This window comes from Papilio xuthus, unplaced genomic scaffold, assembly GCF_000836235.2.
Source record: "Papilio xuthus unplaced genomic scaffold, Pxut_1.1 DF826961.1, whole genome shotgun sequence".
NCBI lineage: Eukaryota > Metazoa > Arthropoda > Insecta > Lepidoptera > Papilionidae > Papilio > Papilio xuthus.
This window is the reverse complement of record NW_013531688.1, coordinates 6,984,010-7,006,394: the sequence shown is the minus strand read 5'-3', so window position 1 is coordinate 7,006,394 and position 22,385 is coordinate 6,984,010. Positions and strand designations below refer to the sequence as shown.

The 22,385-nt window shown below is 35.6% G+C and overlaps 1 protein-coding gene across 3 annotated transcripts; it reads left to right on the top strand.

The window, feature by feature from the left end:
- The first annotated feature begins 8,699 nt into the window (after positions 1-8,699).
- Positions 8,700-10,569, top strand: LOC106119995 (probable alpha-ketoglutarate-dependent hypophosphite dioxygenase). Of its 3 annotated transcripts, none has more exons than XM_013315143.1 (5): positions 8,700-8,787; positions 9,014-9,244; positions 9,561-9,734; positions 9,816-9,986; positions 10,058-10,569. In XM_013315143.1, the coding sequence occupies exons 2-5, from the start codon at positions 9,044-9,046 to the stop codon at positions 10,307-10,309; spliced, it is 798 nt and encodes a 265-aa protein (XP_013170597.1). In that variant the 5' UTR covers positions 8,700-8,787; positions 9,014-9,043; the 3' UTR covers positions 10,310-10,569. The 3 variants fall into 3 exon arrangements, with proteins under 3 accessions (XP_013170597.1, XP_013170599.1, XP_013170598.1); XM_013315145.1 differs by having other exon boundaries at positions 8,702-8,787; positions 9,034-9,244; XM_013315144.1 differs by having other exon boundaries at positions 8,724-8,787; positions 9,020-9,244.
- Positions 10,570-22,385: the final 11,816 nt, after the last annotated feature.

Below are 22,385 nucleotides of genomic sequence, written 5' to 3'. Positions count from 1 at the left end.
TACATACGCGTACGAGGAATTCGACAATATGAATGTGGTGTCTCGTGGTGTCGTCGCGAGTCACAAGTCACGACTCGCGGCAGGTTTATTGTTTCCCGCTCGGCGATACATTTGATTGTACGATCCGATTTATGACAATACATAAATATTTCTCCGCAAATATTTTCTGCTCCACTAATACGGAGGCCCCAGGCTCGCGCAGTGAGTAGAGACATGATAAGTCGAGGCGATAGTGTATCCCATTTCCCTCAATCCTATTGTATATCATATTTGTGGTTGGCATAAAATAATATATGCGATGGAAGCAAAGATTAACATTTACTGGCTTGTACTTTTTCAAGTTTATTTATTACAGCCTAGATTCACGAGAAATGATTCACGATTGACCACTTTTATTTAAGGTGGTTAAGATAATTTATTATATAAAGTAAAGATGTTGGTGACGCAATCAGGGGAGAAATAAGTATTGTTAGCTTGTCGTCTCTAGACAAAACTTTTATTTTAATACAATTAAATTTAAAATGTTATCCTGCATAACTGCATACAAAAGTGTACTTAAATAGTACAAAATGAGCACCTCAAGTTGGCAGGGGAGGGGGGTAGGTATTGTGCGCAGCGAGCGTCACCTCTGAAACGTAATAATAATAATTATGTAGTGTTGCGCGGTGAAGTGTGCGCTATGCTCGGCGATACAATGCGCATAATGCGCGCCCCGGCTGCAGCCGCCGCCGCGCCTTCACCTCTACACCTTTTGTTTTTTTCTTTCTCTACCGTTTTGTGAATCCTTAATTACTTTTAAAATATTACAATTTTGTATTTTTTCGAGTTACTATAGTAATGTATTTAACTAATGTAGCAAATATTACTTTAATAAATAGAGATATGGATGTTTACAAGCATTCTATTTTATTTGAATAACTAATAACAATATTATCGACGTTAGAGCGAGTGCGCTTGCGGTCTCGCTCGCGCCATTTGTCTTTGCGTTGAATTTGAATTCAGCGATGAATCAAAATGTTTAAAGCGACGATTTGCCGCCGAAGACAAATTACAAAAGATTCTCTGCTGAAGCAAATCCAAGTTAGGGCATCCATCAGGCATTCACAGGTATGATCGCTGCAATGGATTGCAACACGACAAAGAAAATATTTCAGTTGTTATAGTGTTAATATTTTGCGATCCGTAGCTTATATTATTATGATTCTATAATATTAAAAGATGTTATAAAAAATTGGTGTAAGTTTTGCGAAAATAAATGTTGGTCCTCGTAAGTGTTAGTTCTTAACTATTGTACTCGTATTAATATTTAACAAGACTGGAGCAGGGTGCAGGGCGCGGGGTGTGCTGAGTGCATGGAGCGCGGGGCGGGGGGGGGGGGGAAGGGGTTGCAATGGCCGCCATCTGTATACGTCACTTTGACACATTAAAGTACTTACGAGGAGCGAGACGAAAGGCTTAGAAGTTCTATTTCAAATGAGAAAATAAAAAAAGAACCAAGAATTTATTTAAAAATTTAACACTGTTATTACACGTTACGGTCATTTTAAAATAAAGCTTTTGGTAAAGTGATTAAATGGAAGCCTACGAACGAGGTAGTGTTAAGCTCCAACAGTTTAGGAAGATTCTGGCGTCCTATTACAATATGAATATTATGAAAGCTACACACCTTGCTTGTATCTATAGAAAAATATGCAGACAGATGTAGCAAGAACTGAACACTTTCATATTGGCAATGTAGAAATAAAATGGGACAACATTCCCGCAACCCAAAAGTTTCGAGAACTATGTATATTAAAAATTTATTGACTTTCCATAAAAAAACTATAATCCTATCACCCGAATAGCATCGGATTGCTTTGGAATTTTAGAAATAAAAAAGATAAACGGTAAGCGAAGAGAAAATGTAAAATGCCCCTGCATAGATGCTATAAAGTATTATTGTTTGCAGTATTAACACATTGTATTGTTGTTAAAACAATAAATAGTCTAAGTACTAAGTGGTGCCCTATAAGAGTAATGAGCAAGTTTATTGAAGCTTAGCGGCCTGTAGCGCGCCGTAGCGGCCTTTCACAGTGGACTTAGCGTAGCGAACGGGACGTAGCCGACGCGTAGTCCACTATTGCGGGTAGAGCATGTTGCTGAGTTGTGTGCAGGAACGTACCGGAAGTGCATTGTGAATGCAATTGCAGCAATTGACGCTGTGTTTTAATATAAGCTGACAAGTATTACATTCAATAAATACGTATTTATTGAATCGCAATCTAATAAGATTGCAACTATAGTGTGTCTATATAAGATAGATTAGTTTGATAACTGACGCCTATAAAATATAGAATAAATTTTGTATGAGGATTAATGTTGTAATTAATGGACGGTTGTCATAGTGTCGAACCGTCGCGTACAACGAATAACTGTGAACTATCGAGAATCGGTATTGTAAAAAAAATAATCGAACCAATGGGTATCTATAGTTTAGGTACTTTTATATACTATAGCTTTTTGAATTTGTTACAGTTATTTTGTCTTTGTATCGCACAATTAATTTAAAAAAAATCTTTTTTGTATGTTAACACCGCAATTTTTGTTTTAATGTCTTATTCCTTTACGTCGTTAATGAAGGACAAAGCAGGAATAGAAAGAAACAATTTTATTTATAATATATTGTAATTCAAACCAATTACAATTCGTGGTTGAACACCTCGGTGTTCCCGCTGCTCTTTTGCCCCCTTCTGCTATATAAAAAATACAATAATCCCGAAATTACCGAAGCTATATCTAGTGAATTGTCAAACAAATTTTCAAACTAATCTATATTAAATAGACAAACTATATTTAGAATTAATTGATAAAAGTGAGATAAATAACATTGTTATATCATCAACAATCTACGAGCAGCGTTTTCTATGTATTTATTTAAATTTATTACAAGCACTTTTAATTTACGACCCATTTATCAAAAATATGTTGATATTACGTAGCTTATAAACAGACTGGAAGATAAAACTAATTTCAAACTTCGCTCCAGATGATTTTATTTTGTTACTTTAACTGATTTTTTTTAATAATCTGGCCTTGTTTTGGAGCGATTATATTTGAGGTAAACTCACCTTGCCGCTGCCATTTATAGTAGTTCAAAATAAATATGTACCTAATTTCTTATTCAGCACTATCTTTTGAAGTGGAAAGTGTTCTTTAACAGTTTCCATTATATTTAATGTTTGATCATAAGTTGTATCATATTTTCAGCGCGTAACATCTTATAAAAAAAATACAAAATCACAAGGAACAATATCTGCCGTACAAAAAATTATACCCATCCATATCTTGGTACGATTGTGGTGTACGACATTGAACCTAAATGAAAATCGATAAGAGTCATTTTACCTTACACTGTTTTAATAGTGTACACAATATCAGAGAAATTTCGGATTGATTAATGCATGATACAAGAACCCTTTTACTCTAATAGATTCCTAAATGTAAATAGGAGTGTCCTTTTTGTTTTTACGTTGTTCTTTGCTTTCTAGTTCCCTTTACTTGTCATGCGAGGTCCGAAACATGTCGGTGTAGGTAACTAGATCACGTCACGCCTAATCATTGTTACTTACTTGCTTTGTGCACTTAGGTAGGTGAAGTTTACTTATAGCTTTTGTTTTATATGCTATATCTAGTGTTTTCAACCGATTTAAGAAGTAATATCTGGATTATATGAATAGATTATTTGAGCTCCACTTCGTCGAAAGTCTAAAGAAATGGGACAACATAATTAGAGTGACGTTGAGGCAGCCGGCGTCATTTGTTACTCGAGTGATGTCTTTATGAACGGCCGCCACTCACACCGCACTACATCATTATGTTTTTACACATAAAGAATCAACGGAATTCAAAAAAAGGAAATTCGGTAAAAATATTTTAAATAAATTTAATAAGTCGATTTGACATTTTAGAAATCTTATTTAATCTTAATATTGAGGTTAGATTAGATTTTAGAACAACAGGTTTAGGTTTATTTCAATATAATTACAATTCATTTGATTGGATATTTCCATAGTTGAATGCGTGTGCTCGGTGTGATGCGAGGAAGTGGAATATCTTAGTCATATTATTGTGACGTAGCATAAAACAGGAGGAGAGCTCGTCAGACTCCAACATATTAATTATTTAAAACAAATTCAAGTTAAAACAATACTGTCTTGTTTGTGGACTGAGATGTCTAGATAATAACGAATAAATATCACAATATTTCTATGGATTGTCTAAATTATATTACATGTAACAGGTTTCTTCACATTTTCGTATACTATGTATGTACGAGTATATCGAATATACCTTAAAATATGTAAAATGCATACTTATTGTTATCAGGAATCGAGTCTACAGATACAGATAAAGATAATCGCGAACAAAGGCCTGTATTTTCATAATATTTGTCGGTACAATTTTGTTATATTACATTGTTGTTATTGAGTTTATAATATGGTTTGAAATAACACATTATATAATACGTTTTCATGATGTTATTTGCCTTCCTTGTCTTCACGTTAGAGTATTGTTTTGCACTCGAGAGACAATTCCTGCTTTCATATTAAATGCAATTTAAAGACAACATCCGCGGCGGCGCGGCGGAGCTCACTTCTATTGTGCTTTGAGTAGCTACACTGTTTAAATGACGTCACCAATTATAATAGTGGTAACATTTGCCTTACGAATGCAGCCGGGGGTCAACAGGCTTTAGTTAGGATAACTTCAAGCAATTCCGCCTCTCTTTTTTTTGAAATTACTGGGGGATAAAAAAAAGAACAAAATGAATGGTCTAGGTCTGAGAGTGAGACAAGTTGCGTGAACCGCACATGCATTTTATATAATAAAGCTCTTTATAATTTCACCATAGAGTGAAGTTCAAAGAGATTTGCTGACGCTCGGGCAATTGATTCCTTCTAAAGCGTGTCATTTATTCATGATCAGGCGCGAACCCCCACCGACCGGAGACCCCTCTGACCCCATTACACAAAGTGAATTGCGGATCATCTTATTCTCTTGAACAAATTCTTAAGATATACAAGAACAGCTTTGCGGTCGGCTAACAAGTGCAGCTACCTTACAGCTAAGGAATAAAGGTTCAATTTAAATGTTTTCAATTTTACTCTTTTTGCAAACGCTAGTTGTTTTATGTGCATAGATTTTGATTTATGCTCGATACGAGGCATTTGGTTATTCGAGTGAATAAAAGTGAGTTATGTAATGTTGTGCGGTTTGCACTATTTATTAGGGAGATTGTTGTTTACTGTTGTCTCGGCTGTTTGCTCTCTTTCTCCGTTACTTGAGAGAGAGAGAGAGAGAGTTGATCAAGTTAAGTTTGAGGTAAATATTAGTGAGACCTTCATTACCGAATAAACTGATATATTCTTTCATATGTTATATGTACATATATTTAATATAATAATAAATTACAGTGTTTAGTGGAATAAATAGGTTGAGGTAATTTTATGAAACATCGAGGTGAGTAAAATTGTAACTTATTAAAAATGTTTTCCTAATACATACGTGTGTAGGTACGATAAGTAACAATTGGTAACAACTGCTGGTATACGTCACACTTGTGTAATCCGCGAGGGACGCGGACGACGACGTGACAATCCTTTTCACATAAGTAATAGCGACAACATATATATTATATAATATAATAGTGTCTTATGAATCATCTAAATACTTTTTTTTAAACAGTTACCTTTTTTTAAATGATATCAGTCTCCGATATATTTCGGTAGATTGCGGCTTATAAAACCGCAAAGTTGACCAGTAGAATCGGGTTATTCGAAGCTTTCAGCATAATTATAATATAATAAATTTTATGTTTGTGTTATAAATGATTATAGTAAGCAAAAATATTACTTAGAGATAATAAAGCTGAATAATCGCCTCTTATGTAGTTCGTGTGTTGTACATTCAAGAGATTCCGGGACGAGGCCAGCGCGGGCGCGGGCGCGGGCGCGGGCGCGGGTTGCGTGTGTGTGTGTGTGAACTTTGTGAGTGGCGACATCTATCGTATAAAATATTCAGACGCGTTACAACAATGAGTACGTAAGTAAATCTGCTTATGCTCAGGTAATACATCGCTTCAAGCGCTGTAGGGCGCTGCAGGCGCACAGAGCGACGGCTTTAAGCGCTTCTTAAATTTACACCTCATTATGTGCGCGGTGCGCGAGACCTCGCGAGCTGTAATCCCGGATTAACATCCTTCGCTATGGAACTTTTTCTTTTCGTATTTTTGAGAGACACTGCTCATTAGAGGCCTTTATTCGTAAAACGGATTACCAAAATATATAAGATTTATTTCTCGAGGAACCGTGACATGTGACGTCACGACACTCTAATTACCTCGTGTATTGAAACTCTGACTTATTTGATGATTGTTTCGAATAAGATGTTTACATTTCTGTCGCTTTGTTCAATACAAATTTTCATTCAACTGTTTGACACACGTTTCATGAAGTGTGATGTATGGAATCTACATATGTAAGCATGTAGTTTAAAATAAACAACAGTGTCGTCGAGGACGTCCAAAAGAAGCTAAGTTTATAATATAAAGAGTAGGAATTAAGCGTTAGATATGAAGAAATATCCCGCAATTTTTGCATTAATAACATTTATTCGCCTCCCCACTGCATCACATTTTAGTTCCGCAGTTACCAACGATGATTGATATACGTATATAATAAGAGATAACGATAGTAGATAGATCTGACGATGTTCAGTGATTGGGTGCACCGAGAGTTCGTATAAAATCTTCGAGTCAAAAGCTTTCCTTCAAAAAACACGTGAAAATAACAAAGAATAATATAATTTTCTGAAGAATTTTCTGATTTTTAATTTATCCCTATAGTAACAAGTTGGAAGAAATCTTTAACAACCTTATTAAATTCCAAAACAATTTGTTGCGGACAGGTAGGTGCTGAGAGATTATTAACATTATAAAATAGGAGAATTTCTTCGTAGAAATAAAAGCAAACTTTTTTTCTTATCTGTTTGCTGGAAGGATGTTAACCCGGGATTATTTACGCACTTCTTTCGATATTGTACGAGTAGAAACAATAAGGCGCTGAGAAGTCTCATCGTTTCTCTAGATATAAATATGGCAACAGTCATATGTTTATATCAATATATCTCAACATTAAAATGTTTACTATTCATTACATTATTTAAAATAAATGTGGTAACATGAGTTATTCTAAATAAAATCGCTCGACAGCAATCGTGGAGGAGAAGAGAGACCTGGCGTTTGGGTTAAGCTCCTTAAGTGAAAGTAACACTTTCTCAGCACCTTCTATGTCACTGGCTTGTACCCTCGGAGTTGAGGCTCCGCCCCCCTGCCGCCGCCCCTGCCCCCGCACACCCCACTGTAATCCTGGTATAACATTCTTTAAGAAAAGAAACTTTATTTTGTTTCAAAAATACTTTATTACTTCAAAGCAATGTAAATAACTCTTCTTGAACATTTACGAATGCCTGAAATAATTAGATTTTTATTTATGTTAAAAATAACCTTAATCACACCACTTTTGATTTCGTTGCAGCGTTATTAGTAGTATATTTTTTATGTTATCAGCAATAATGTGGTAAATATTTATCCAAATAAGTAATAAGGTAATTAGTAAACACAATAACTTGAGAAATATAAGCAATTTGCGTAAGTTATTGCGCAGCTCGCTGCTGTTTGTTGTCGCTCTGAAGTGAACACAAAATACAATATATTACATTAATACGTTAATTTATTTAGCGTTATAACATCGTTCAGCTATTTATGAACTTATAACTGTCGTTATTTGTAATAACTGCTTTAAGTTATTTCAGATGTTCTCGGTGTGAATTTATCTGATTTTAGATAACGTAAAGCGTTTCAGAACAATGTTATTACAAGAAATATACAAATACTTTATGTATTATATAATTCTTCGAGGATACATCGAGGAGACGTTTTTATATAAACCATATATTATCAAAAGTCCGCGATACCGATTTATTTTGCGGTAATTTAAAATTCAAAGCATGCCGGCAGCCACGATAATGGAACAAGCAAAGGGCGGCACATATTTGAATACAAAAAAAAGAAAAAAAAAACTATTGTTATTTTTCAAGTATAAATAAATAAAGACACTTTACTTTACGACTGTATACATAGACAGTATACAACAGAGTTTAGAAGACAAATAGTTACTGTGATCAGATCTGGGCAGAGATGTAAACAATTTCTTATAATGAATCTTTATCAATCAGTCAATTTATAAAACATTGTTATGTAACGAGTCAGAGAACACCAATAACAACGATAACGCGCAAACTAATAACGCCGTCAAATAAAACAAACTGAGTTTATAATATGACCAATTATAAAAGATAGTTAGTGTACGCTACAGTTTATGTATCTTACTTCTTGCTAATATTATAAATGCGAATGTTTGTATGTATGGATGTTCGTAAGAAGGTATCTCCAGTAAGGATGCATGAATCTCGATGAAATCTCTTATGGATGTAAAACTCAGCCTGTATCCCGCAAATGTGTACGGTTCTCGTGAGATACATTTGATTTACTTATTTACTATATAACACATCTAATTGAAATCTGGCACATATATATGACGATGTTTCGAGTAACACATGAGACCTTTTCTTAATATTGCACAGACGAAGTCACGGTCAAAAACTATTGTTTGTATAAATGTAATGATCAAGCGCATTACTGCTTTAGTTTTGATGTGAGATAGTTACATGTACATTTAGGTAATTGTGGTGAGTTACTATGTCACGTTCATTTGTTTATTTATATCAAATTATAAAATATTCCATTCCACTTGATCTTGACACGAAGACGACTTTTAGAGATATTAAAAAATTAAATTAACTTCTTCAATTTGTCCCTTTGATTTAATAAATTGAATATGAATATTTTTATTTAATGTTTCAAAGTGTTTTTATTATGATCATCATCTTATAATTTACTCATCAATGAACATAGAAATAGTTAATCATCATCAGCAGTAGCAAGATGGCCAGACTGACAGCTGAAGAAAAGAAGTTCTACAAGGATAACGGTTACATCCTCATCCGAAACCCCTTCACCGCCGAGGAGTTGGAGGAGTTGTCTACAGAGTACGACGACCTGTTTCGCCGGAAGAACGAGACCAAGACCGAGAGCTCGTGGGTTGGCAGCGACGAGACAAACAGGAAAAGTGACAGCCCATACACGGTCAGTAGTAGATTGTTGTATACATAAATATTCAAACTTGTTATATCAAAGACAAATATAGACGATACTATGTTTTCTTGGAGTTGAAATTGTAATGTTATGTTTTCTCAATTTAAAGTAAACCAATGTTTGCTAACTTATGTTATTGATAAACTTAGGAAGTTTGCAAACATACAAATAATATTTCAATAGCGAGCTTATATTGTGAACTTCTTTTTTGGAAATAAACCCCGATATCAATGAATGTTAGTGTTTGTATCCCATTTTCTTTTACTTTTTTTAGGTTATATTAAATATTTTTTGAAATATGTTTCAGGTTAAGGGTATACACAACTTGCAGATGCATCACGCTGTGTTTGGCAAACTGCTTTACCACGACAAGTTGCTGGACGCGCTGGAGGACGTCATGGACACAAAGAACATTGTCCTTCATCACACCAAAGCTCACTACAAGCCGCCGGAAAAGGGGGCCTCATATCCAATGCATCAGGTTAGTTTTATATAAAGCAGTTATTGATACATCTCTTTCAAGCCAACACATTAACGTAGTATTATTATTTTTTCCTGTCAGGATTACCATTACTTCCCGTACAAGAAGGATTCCATGGTGGCAGCGTTCATCCATTTGGATGACTCATCGCCGGAGAACGGCGGGCTGTGCGTGTTCCCGGGCTCGCATCGGCTGGGCCCGCAAGACGACGTGGGCGCGCGCGAGACATCGCACTTCCATTATGTTGACCAGGTTATTTAAATTGACATATTTAACATCAGTTCTGTTGTAGCTATGTTTTTACAAGATTTTTCGCGTTTCAGAGCAAATTTCCTATAGAGAAGTCGACACCGGTGTTAGCGCGCCGCGGGGACGTGGTGGTCTTCAGCTACCTGCTGGTGCACGGCAGCCCGGCCAACCTGTCTGCACGCGCGCGCCGCATGCTGCTCGTGCAGTACGCGGACGCGCACGATGAGCCTTTGGCGGGGGAGCGCGCCCAGCCCGCGCGTGGCCTCGTGCTCAGGGGCGTCAACTTGCATCGCGACGCTACAGTCGCTAACCGACATATACAGTAATAAATTCTCTAGACTTAAGCTTAAAGGTTAACGTGTATTCGTACACTCCGCGGGACGAAGCCCGTGCCGAGTGGACGAATGCGCGTCAACCTTTAATTTCACAACTAGGTTTATAATTATTGTTTCTATTGTATTTGTTGTTGTAACTTTTTTCCTTATATTTTGGAATAGAAAATGAGTATTTGAGGTTATGTGATACTTTGCAGTTGTTAAAGTAAAATTTACATTATTTATTAATTATATTCTGAAGATTCATATGTTATTGTGTTTCGTTTTACTAAGTATCGGGACAGAAACAAATAACCACACGCAAGAATAAGTTTAACATTTAGTTTTCTACTTATTATTTAACGACAACTTCAATGTAACAACATGAAATATAATTATTTAAAAGGCTTATAATATAATAATTTATTGAGGGTTCAACAGCAGTTATTGAATTTCCAGCCTACAGAGTAATACTTTATAATATATAACATTAACTTTCTATTTCTAATTTGTTTTTTGAAGTGAAAAATTAAAAAAAATCTTACAGACATGGTTTCATTAATCTGTCGGAGACACGCGATGTCTAGATACAAAAACTGTGATCAGTTTTAACAAATTAAACTTACCTAATAGATTTGTCAGTGATATTTATTATATAAACATCAAAGAGATATAAAAACATCAACTTTGCCTTTAATTACTTTCACCAATAATTTGTCTGCGACTAATTATAATAACATTAGTGTAGCTCAGTGTTGTACACAGAGATTATGAGGATATACGTGGTACAAACATATATGTTAGTGGGACCTTTAATACATTGTTGCAACACTTGAGCCATCGACAATACATGCAAACGCGAGATGATAGGAAGTGAGCGCTCGAGACAGCGCACTCAGCGTGAAATAGATTTCTCCGGCACAAAGGTTGACAACGTGTCCGAGCAGCTGCGTCCTCTACCCACTCTGTGCAGAATGACGTACTAACAATAAAACTATAGTGCAAATAGCGCTGAATCAGCTTGTATTAAGTAATAGATTTACTGGGCCATTAATAGATGTACCCGTCCCGCGGCTTGTGCACATTACATATAGATTTAAAGTTGACTAGTCAAAAACTCGGCAATTCCGCAGGAAATAATCTAGTAAATTTGCTCAGCGAGAGGAAAATGTGAAAGGCAGCCGCGCGAACACATCCCAATTTGTTTGAAGAGTCCCGCGCATAGAGGCGGATAAACAAAATTAGTCTGGACAAAGGCGGGGGGTGAAGGCGAATCAAATTACTTATGTTCCACTCCCGCGGCGGACACTCGCCTCTCATTCTGTGTGACCGCTCAGCTTGGCTCGGCTCGGCTCGACTCTTCCCTGCTTATTGGCTTTTTATTACCTATCATTTTTATAAAACATCGCTACTCATACAAATATTAATAATTACTTATTTAATATCTGGTATATGTTAATTTAATTCCATTTGAAAGTTATAATATTACCGGAAGTATTATAATATTACGATACACCTCAGTAACATTGTTACAGACGTATCTTAATGCACTGAGTAGATACTCGTATCAGAGACCATCTCGGGAAGGCTGCAAACTAAATTGTTTTGCCAAAATGTTGTCCCTTCCGCTTTTCCGCGCTCTTGCTCTGCAGCGGAAATGCTCTTCCTTTTCTACACAAATATAATGGTTTGCAATAAAATAAGTGTCAGTACAGGCTTAACAAGAAGGTAAACAATTGTAATTGTTGGATAGGTCAGTGCGGGAGCGTCACGTAGGCAATTTGCGGCTCACACGTCCTGCCCCGCCGCCCCCCACTCCCCCGCCTACCCCCGCCACCCTAATTGCATTACCGCTAATGCACCCTGAGGATTCCATGTTTGCGCTTCTGTTTCCTTGCTGTTTACTTACAATTGCAACTACTAGTTACATATGTAAAGCTTTCAAGGTATTGTAACTTACTACTAAGTTTGTATCCAAGTAAAGTACGATTCTGATTAGAACCTGAATTATTCCGATAGTTAATGATTTTGACGATTGTCAGTAGTGGGCAAAAACAATTTAGGACAACTCCTGATTTATGCAGGATATAAAACTGAGGGCATGGTAAGTAAGCTGTAAGGTGTTCTATTTCGTTTTTATAAAAGCGTTCGTTTCGTTTTGTGTAATGTAAACATGGAGTTTGTAAATAAAATAACATAATATGTATTGGATACAGTGTCAATGTATCATTTACATTTACACTGTACTGCTCTCTCTCTCCTACTCTCTCTCTCTCTCTCACATGCACACGTCAAGTGCTTGTTCAGTGTGTATTGTGTGGCCCAGCGACCTGCCAACCTTCAACTTTACCTTATAAATATTTATTGAGCTACAACAAATGTAAGCCAACTCTCTCTATGATACCTTTGAAAATTGATGGAATGAAGGATACTCTCTTTCGTTTACATTCAATTTGATCTGTTTTACATCTTGCAGAATATAAAGTACTCGTATATCTACATTGAAAATTCATTAATTTAAAATAGATAAATATGTGACGATTGCATTAAATATAATAAGATTTTTTCCAAAAAATAAACTACATAAAGATCTCCAAATAACAAAAAAGCTTTAAGAGAAAATCAAATAGTGAGAATATTTATATTGAAAGAAAAGAAGAACGATTATGTAATAACAACGTTTCAATAAGTCTTGACAAAATATTGCATTCGCTTGCAATAAATCAAAACATTGGATAAAATATGTGCCGATGTGAAAACAATAAACAATTGTCAAGGCGACCGGCGACTGAGAGGGGGCGCTGCTAACGTATTCACCGCTGCCCCATGTACAACATGAAAGAGAAGGACAAGCCACAAATCTCATTAAATTCTTAGATAAATTGATGACCACTGAGAGTACAAGCTTCGTTTACTCAACTGTTTGTTTGCTACAGAAATCGGAACTTGATATTTAGTGTTTTTCAAAGAAGAACGATAATACAGGTAAAAAAAATGTGATTTAAATACATGAAGTAAAATGTATAGAATGTGATATAACCTCGTCTTTCGGTTTACAAATTCCATTAGTATTGCAGTAAGTATAAACATTTCTTCGTAAGTCGTCGGTCTCAGCTCACCTGCTCCGGGGAAATAAAACTTTTATATTATGTGCAATAGTCCCGCATCACGCCGCGACCGCAGCGCCGCGCACGCTTGCGGGGATCGTGCATAACTCACTTTTCTCAGTTTGGTATTTTTTATCTTAAAAATCGGCTGATCTTTAAACGCGGCTTAATATAAAGAGTACTATATGTGGTAGTAGAACTTTATTAAGTGTAAATACAAGAATCAGGATTATTACAGTAATGAGTGCAATGAACTGGAAATAATTTCGCAATCCAATTATTTCCACTCAATTGCAAAACAAAACATATCACAAAAGTAAAAATACTTATAAAATTCCTATACCTATCTAAAATAAAAAATTCTTTTACCTTTCCTATGAAAAAGTGTAACATTTTTCAAATTGTCTGGAGTGCGATATGCTTTGAAAAATCGCAGAGAATTTGTCATTTCACCTTTACCATTCAATACGTGGTACACGCGTTGTCTAAATATGGTTCATTTATTCTGATTGTGAAGGTTCAAAATCGTGTGGCAAATGTAACGGATAGAACATATCGTAGTATGCGGCGACCGAACAAAATGAATATATTAGGCGTTTGAATATCGATGCCGACATATGTTAGCTATCGAATGCAAACTACAAAAGATTTTGCATCAAACGTATTTCTAGCATTTTATTTTCACATAATAAATATTTAGATACGCATTATTTTAGATTTGACATAAATCTTAGCAAAACATTTCTTATAAAGCAGAGTGGAACATCAGCAGAATTTATAAATAACTTTAATTGACAAAAAATACGAAGAAATTCAAGTTAATATTTTATTGTATTGCGTAAATTCGTTGTTATTTTGTGGTTTCTCAAATATAATGTTGTGAGGAGAGCGCGCCGCCTCCGCCGCCTCCGCCGCCTCCGCCTCCGCTGAAGCCTCAACACTCGCGGCTACAAGGAATGGCTTGTATTGTTTGACTTTGATTGTGTTCAATTGAATAGATATTCTGTATTGGTTTGTGTTCAGATATCTCCATCTATAAATGGCTTGTTACCGCGCCTCGAGATCAGGACAAAGGAACCTAATATAATGGAGGTCAAGCGGTTCTTACCACTAATTTATTACTTACAACAAATACCCTAAGTTAAACAATATGCCGTCTATGACAATTAACTTCTAGAATAAAATATAGAAGTACTTAATAGCGTTTTTTGAAATAATATTGCGTTTAATATTATAAGTAGATCTTCTTTTAATGCACCTCGGAAATCTGGACCATTATAAAATTTGAGTTATAAAACTAGACAATAAAAATGTAATCTACTGAAAGTGGATAAAATTTAAGTAAAAAGCTACGAGAGAAATGTTTTTAAGCCAAAAATCAAATGTATGAGAAGATCGGCAGCCAGGGCGCGCTCGCAATTCACCTTAATGTTGGCGCGCCGGCGCCGCACCGCGCACATACTTTGCACTTACACACTTTTCCACTAAGCGACGAGTCGCGCAGTTTTAATTGAACGCGAGTTATTTTCATGTTAAAGAAAACTTGTTAAAGGGTGATGACATTTTACCGTATGAAACATTACCATGACTGGAAAGCAAATTATTTTTTTTTGACTATTTAAAATACATGCCAATAAATGCTCAAAGAGAAAGCAATTATGAGGGTAGCCGCACATTAAGTCGCGCTAGTGGAAAAGGTTATTATTATGATTGGTATTAGCATAAAGCAAGTTTACAATATCCGGGCAGGTTTGGCACTCGCCGCGCCGCTTCGGGCTTCGTGGTACGGTAAGGATAGACTAGCTCCAGTCGCGGTAACGAGCGCACATGACAAACCACTACTCTCTAAATAACAATCGCACCATCTCACATCTCCGATCTACTTCCTTTACGATGGTATCACTTAACTTAATATTGTACAGTGCTACTACTTCGCATACATTAGTACAAATTAAGTAATATTTATTCTATTTTATCGTAAATTTTTAGCGACAATAAAATAAAAAACTTGACTATTAAATACACCTACGACCTGTTTGTCTTGTCAATTCCTGCGCCATTTGAACACAATCTTGATTGGTCGCAATATAAGTTTTCTTTGATGTTTGTTTTAAAAAGGGAATATTACTAAGAACTTGGCATAAGAATTAGCAAGTCATAGTACATCAGAAACGGCCGGAGCACTCCGACACGCAACGTTGATTGATAACACATGCGTTGCGCTGGAGCAGTGGCGTTATCTCGCCGCACGCAACGCCGCGCCTCCGCCGCCGCTCACAAAAGAGAGTGTCCCCGCCATACACTGATATCTGATTGATGCTTGTACTTTCACATTTGATACACGGACAGCAACATTTAGATAGATTCATTGCTCCTTTACGACCTTCAAAAAACATTAGCGAAATCTTTAAACAGTAGATTCAATTATAGCATGCAGTACTTTTTAATAATAAGTTATATACTAACTTTACTTAAAATAGCGCTTTGATTTGGTAAATATTGTTTGGCGTCATGGTATTAACCCGTATAGATAGGATATATTTGTAAACCGTTGAATTACTATGACAATCTTTATCATTATCTATTCACATAAAGTTAATTGTATCCAATGTTTATTTGATGAAGCGACAAATACTCTCGACTTTGTCAATTCCAACAAAGTTGTAAAGTTAGATGTGGCAGAGACGGCAGAACGGCAAACAGCGCACGCCAAAGCGGCCACACTTCCGACCGGCCTTTGTCCACAAACTGACCACAGCTTTCTTCTGTCTGTCGACAAATAACTTTGTTAATGACTCAGCTACTAATATAGTTGCCAAGTTTTTTACTTATCCAGATCAAATTTTCACCTTCAACAACTGATTTAATCGCCATCTTGTGAGATGAAATGTTCACTTGAATAATAAAGTTTGTATATTCATGTGATAGGAGCAGTCCGCGAGATTGAAGAGAAGCTGCTTCAAATGTTTGTGCAGCAATTAGCGAGGGGCGGGGGCGAGGCGCAGGCCGGGGCGGGGGCGCATTAAGTTCCGCATAAGTCTAGTGTTGACTGTAGCTAATGCCGGCTGCGAGCAGCGCATCAGCTAGGTAGCTCGTTGTTTGACTTGCGACATACATACGGGCTCCTCTCTCACTGTCTTATATGTTTTCTTATGAGGGCTCATTTGTTTGCTAAATTTGTTCGCAGATTAATAATTTTAAACTAGACTTTAAGTGCTGAAAAGTCTTGTGCTAAAGTTTTGGTAAATGTCTAAAATATAAAAAAAATTACGATATATTTTAGTACTTTATCACAAGATTTCTGTTATTAATCTAAATGTTTGTATAACATGATGCTAAACTTATTCTTGCTGTTTTAACATGTTTAATTAATTTAATTAAATTAAGCAGAACACGATCTCTCAATTTCTTTTTAGTTTAGTCATGACAAAACGCAATCGTCATACCAGGGCTTAGAATACTTTTTGGTATTTACGATTACGGAGATAAATAGGGAATTATACGCGAAGGTAACTTAGCTTCTCAATAGAGCGGTCACTTTCATCCATCACAAGTGGCGGTGCGTTAAGATAACGAGGATATAAATGGAAACCGCTTTGTTCTGGCTCAAGACTCGAGCCGCGACACGTGCAGTACTCACATAGAGGTTAATGCTTGCATAAGTCAGTTATAGAGCGGACATTAGAAACATTTTTTTTAATAACAATCATCAGTACCACAAATTTCAGCAACAAATACAACAGATTCTTTTCACTTTAGGCCGCTAACTTGGAAAAGGTAATTCGGTCTAAGATATTATACCAAAACAAGTTTCCGGTTTGTCTATGATAGCCAAAAGAAATATAAGTAAATCAACAAAAATATGCTTATATTTAAAATATGTATTATATCATAAAATTGGTTATGTCTGGCCAAAATTTGTGAGAGAAATAAACGTTCTGGTAAACTTAGGATGGAACAAATCGTCGGTTATAACTATTAGAAACTGTTCCTTAGAACAAATTAAAGTGGACCTGCGATAACTTGAGCGAATAATTTCCGCGGGAACAAACTTCCTTTGAAAAACTTTGCAGCTGCAGCTTGCCGCTCGCTAAGGACAACTCTAACCAATTGAACTGAATCACACTTATTAGTTTACCAATTTCATCATTATATTCTATCGAAGGAAGAAAATTAGAAATCTCGATTCTACCCCGAATAGAACAATACGGATGTATATAACTATAGGATGCTCATATATTTGTTTGTTAGTAATATTGTTGTGAGCAAGGTGTGGAGAAGGTCGACAAGGTCACATAAATCGGGAGCACGTCAGCTCTCAGGCTTACTTTATGTTGGGCTAATCTCCCGCCGCGGAGAGTTACGGCGCTGTTGGCTTACAGGCGCATAGTTACGGTCACAAATGGGTAACAAGAAATACTAAGAGGAAAGGTAAAATGATAATGTATTAAGGCAATTCGTGTTATAAAATTGTTGACAACGGATTATGTGATTCGTTTATAACACGCAAGTAATATTTTACATTTTCAATTTGTCATTTTACTTTGAGCAAAGGCGTTTTGATTACTAATTAAATACGTACTCGTAATTATTGTTAAAACTGGGGTTCCCGATGTATGTTGTAAGGAGTTATATTTCCAGTGAACCTGTGAAGCGAAGTACCACGCAGCTGAGACGGCAATTTATTCTCGGCACGTAGTGGATTTGAAGCGGTTCAAAATAAACTGATAAAATGCAAAAAAGGACAGCGGCGGCGGACAAATGTTCTGAGCGATCCTCTTACATCTCGTTACAAGAAATTTTAAATTTCTTATAGTGGGTGATTAGCGCGAGGAAGCGTTTATTTACTACACAATGGAATACTGTTCAATACCAAATTGTATTTTTGCATTTGGTATTAATAAAGTCTAAATGTATGTTTACTTAGGTGTCATTAGCGTTGATTAACAAAAGAGTAATAGAGCTAAGAGGAGGCTACAAATGATGCTGTCGATTTATCGATGTTAAATATATTTTTTATGAAATCGGCGCAAGTTCTCCCGCAAGGTGGTGTTCGTAAAAATAATTAATTTACTGAGATTTATCATATATGAATAAATCAGTGCAGAATATATTTGGAATATGTAAGTTATCGTTATATTACGGAAAAAATTACTCTTTTTATTGTTACTGATAAAACTTACATAATATGATGTGTGGAACGAAGAAGGATTTCCCTGAAGTCGACTGTATCTGTAACTGTTCGTTCAAATTAAAAATTAAATATTGATAAAAAATGTTAATTAATATTTTAAAGCATTAAATTCACAATTATCTATATGAACTGTATTTAAATTTAATAAAATTCACATTATTTTCTGAAATAGATTTTATTTTGGTTATTTGTATCAACAACCGCATTTCATGTTTCGTGTTGTTTGATATTTCGTGATACATAAATCCGACTCTCTCCGGCTCTACGGGAATACACACATGAAATTTAAACAATCGGACAAAGAGTTTTGGCGAAAACGAAATATAGTATTTAAAAAAAAGTGTAGTGAAATGTAGAACATGAAACTCTTTATTTCCAAACACAAAAGGCCGAGTTGAATAAAACGGTTGAAACCAATTAAGGCTGGAATAATTCCGTCATTCAAATTCCTTTCGCACCGAACAATGAAATTAAATGAAGTCACAAAATAAACGGAGGAATTTCAACGATGAATACGAAAGAATTTTATCCCGAGCCTCAATTAAGACGCGGAACTATTACAATGAAATGTAAAGATATCATAAATCAAATCATTATCAAAGCAGGATTTCTTTACACTCACTATTTGTTAACATTCATGTGTCTCTGGTACATGTACTGGTACGGAGGTACAACTATAAATGGCTTGACATTCCTGTCAGTTGTAGTTAGTTATTACTTCAATGTCTATATGTATATATTGTTAATTATATTGACTCGAAGAGATTAGAAGTAAAATTTGTCATATTTGATAAGTATAAACAAAAATTAATAATGAATTGTAAGTGCGCTAAATACAACATAAATATATTGGATTAGCGGAGAGAAACATGGTGAAGTGGTTTTGTAGTTTGCAGAAAACATAGAAAAGAGATGTAAGGAGCTGAATGTGAAATTAATGTATTCCAAATAAAGCTACTTTTAAAGTCCGCAGCAAGGGAACATTTTTCTGTATATAACAAAGGGTAATAATATAAAGTACCCGCCGTTCTTGGAAAACGTCACGTTTGTGCAAACAAACGTCGACTCCTGAACTGGACAAAACGTAGCGACTGAGCGCCTTCGTGGAACTTTTCTTAAATTAAAGAATGGAAAATATAATACGATTATTTGAATAGCCTAAAATGGAAACGCCTGTAACTTGTTCCAGAAATAAAATAAAGTATGCATGAAAATGCGTATGAAGGCGCACAATTGAAAATATAGCGTTTAAGCGCACCAGAGACAGCATGGTTAGTGAGGAAATAAGGAGATGCAAATATTGAAAGCAATTCTCCTTTGTAGGCGAGTGCGAGTGGACACTAGTTGGTAGATAGAATGAAACGTGTTAGAGTCAACAATCGGCGAGATGACGAGAGCTTCAAACTATTGAGAATCTCGACGCAATTAGAGGGAAAGTTTGGCGATGCCAGCTTTTGTCGAGTGAGGTCGTCCAGCGTGCAGTGGCAGTGGTAGTTGCATTGTAGTGGCATTGCACGGGACACTCGCAATATCAACAGGGCAGTAGGAATGACCCCACGCCAACCCCCTCTCCCTGCTCCCCGCCGCCCCGGTGATCACAAAGCGAAGTGTAGCACTGTTGACTCTAGTGCTCTTTGTTATCAAATATTTCGAATTCGATTCGTACTCGTATTTTTATCGCGTTAGATTCGTCACATGTTCTGTTTTTATGCTGATTCTATATCAAATGTTCCTGTTTTCTGTTATCTGTGCGGTCTTGGTATTTCACCGGTCGAGCGGACTCATTCGTGCAACAGATGTTGTTTAGAGCTCCACCACTGTTAAATTATATTTGCAATAACTAAAGAAATTGAAAAAGCTTTTCTTCATATCGTAAGTACTTTTGTATGTATGAAGTTAACGAGCTATTGCCGGAGCCAGCACTTGTGACGTACCTAATGACGTGCATTCTGTTAGTTTCGAGGCGCAATGAGGCAGCGGCCACGCATCATTACTAAGAGCGGCGAGTTTCCAGCAAAGCTGTGAAGTGCACCTAAACAATACGTCTTTGTCTTTTCTCCTTAATTGTATACATACTACTATACATAACGAACTTAATACGGAAAAATTATAATTACTTAGTTAATTTGGTATTTTCTTGTATTATATAAAAATATGAGAACCATATTAGTGTAATTAAGAGATGTATGTATAAGCATGATACAGTCTTGTGGATGTGGATGTGGAGCGGTCCAATAGCAATAAATTGAAATGTATATTTCCCAATGAAACCAATATTGATTCCATTGTATCAAACAATAGAATGTGAGCTTCCAGTTAATAGAAAGCGAGCGTACATTGCTTTGTATTTCGGCAAAACGATTTCGTTCACATTTCATATTCCCGGTGGCGAGTAACAACGCCGCGCCGCAGGACTTCTTGTGAGACATATCAATAGACTTCAAAGGAAATTAAAAAATTTGGTATTCTTATTAAGTTATTTTGTCACAAGTAAACTTGAGTCTCCTGTGTTTGTAGGTGTTAGTAAAAGATATTTCATTTGACTTTAATATTCATTGGCCTGTAATGATTCTTTTACCATTAGTACTTATTTAGAACTATCCAAAGTTATTTTGTTCAGATCAATCATTTTATTTTTAAACGTTGCTCTGTGTAGACATGATAAACCTTAACGGTGTTATATCTCAAAGGAAATAAAGCATTGGACGTGTGCTAGTGTACTTGTGAGCTCGGCTTGGTGTACTCGGCTTCAACAGTATTAGATAAAACTAATTAATAAGAAAACTCTGCTTGAAAATACACAAAGGCGACGATACGAAGAAAAATGTGGTGCAACAAAGTAACTAAATGAAAAATTCCGGTCTCATTTCATTATTATTTTGGGTACATTACCATACCACGCGGGTTGTTGAAAATGTATAAAAATTAAAGAATCTATAAAAAACTATTCCAAAGACTAATTTGGTTTAATGAATAATTCAAAGTAAGAGTTTGAATTATTCGAGTTTCTTCTCATGTTTAAATTTAATAAAACATGAAAATATAGACGTGTAAAGTTTTATGATATTCCCGAATATTAAACGTGAAAAACTTATAAAAGAAGTCGATAAATAATTCAGCAACATTTTACTTTTACTTACTCATCCTGAGTGAAGATAATACAACGAATTTATATAATTCCTTTTGCGCGTATTTTGTAGAAAATATTTATAATAGTTTAAAGAATGATTCTTTTTATAAAGACCTACCAGTTTTACAAGTTTATATTTTACAGTTTGAATTCTGAAATTCCTTTAGTAAATCCATTGGGCAGCTGACATACTTATGTGTGAGCATCGATATACAAAACGCCTTATACATTCTGTTCGTCTGTCGTATACTACGATAGATTCTGTCTGCAACTTTTGTCACTGGATTTTGAATCTTTTAACTGAGGTTAAATGATCATTTTTTGGAATGGAAAGCGAAAATTAAAAATGCTTTGGGATTTATTAAACGTTTCATTTCAAAACGGACTTGACTACATTGTTATGTTTTTCTCACAGTAATGAAACAGTAGCGCCAACTCTACAATACTTAGTATTTTTGCGCGATACTTTTGGTATTATTTAGCGAAATATGTTGATTGCATAAAAAAGAAAATACCATAGACATTTTAATTATTAACGATGAAAAATGTATAGTAAAGTTATATTTTAACAGGCAGTCCGGTGTGTAGTGAGTTGGTACTGACAGCGCGCTCGGTCCGGCACAGTTTTAATTACCTTGTTTGGACTTATTTCCAATT

Bases quoted from the DNA above. Each gene is read 5' to 3' on its own strand.
- LOC106119995 (XM_013315143.1), top strand. From the start codon at position 9,044: ATGGCCAGACTGACAGCTGAAGAAAAGAAGTTCTACAAGGATAACGGT. The intron at 9,245-9,560 runs GTCAGTAGTAGA...AATATGTTTCAG, and splicing joins AAAGTGACAGCCCATACACG to GTTAAGGGTATACACAACTT. The intron at 9,735-9,815 runs GTTAGTTTTATA...TTTTCCTGTCAG, and splicing joins CCTCATATCCAATGCATCAG to GATTACCATTACTTCCCGTA.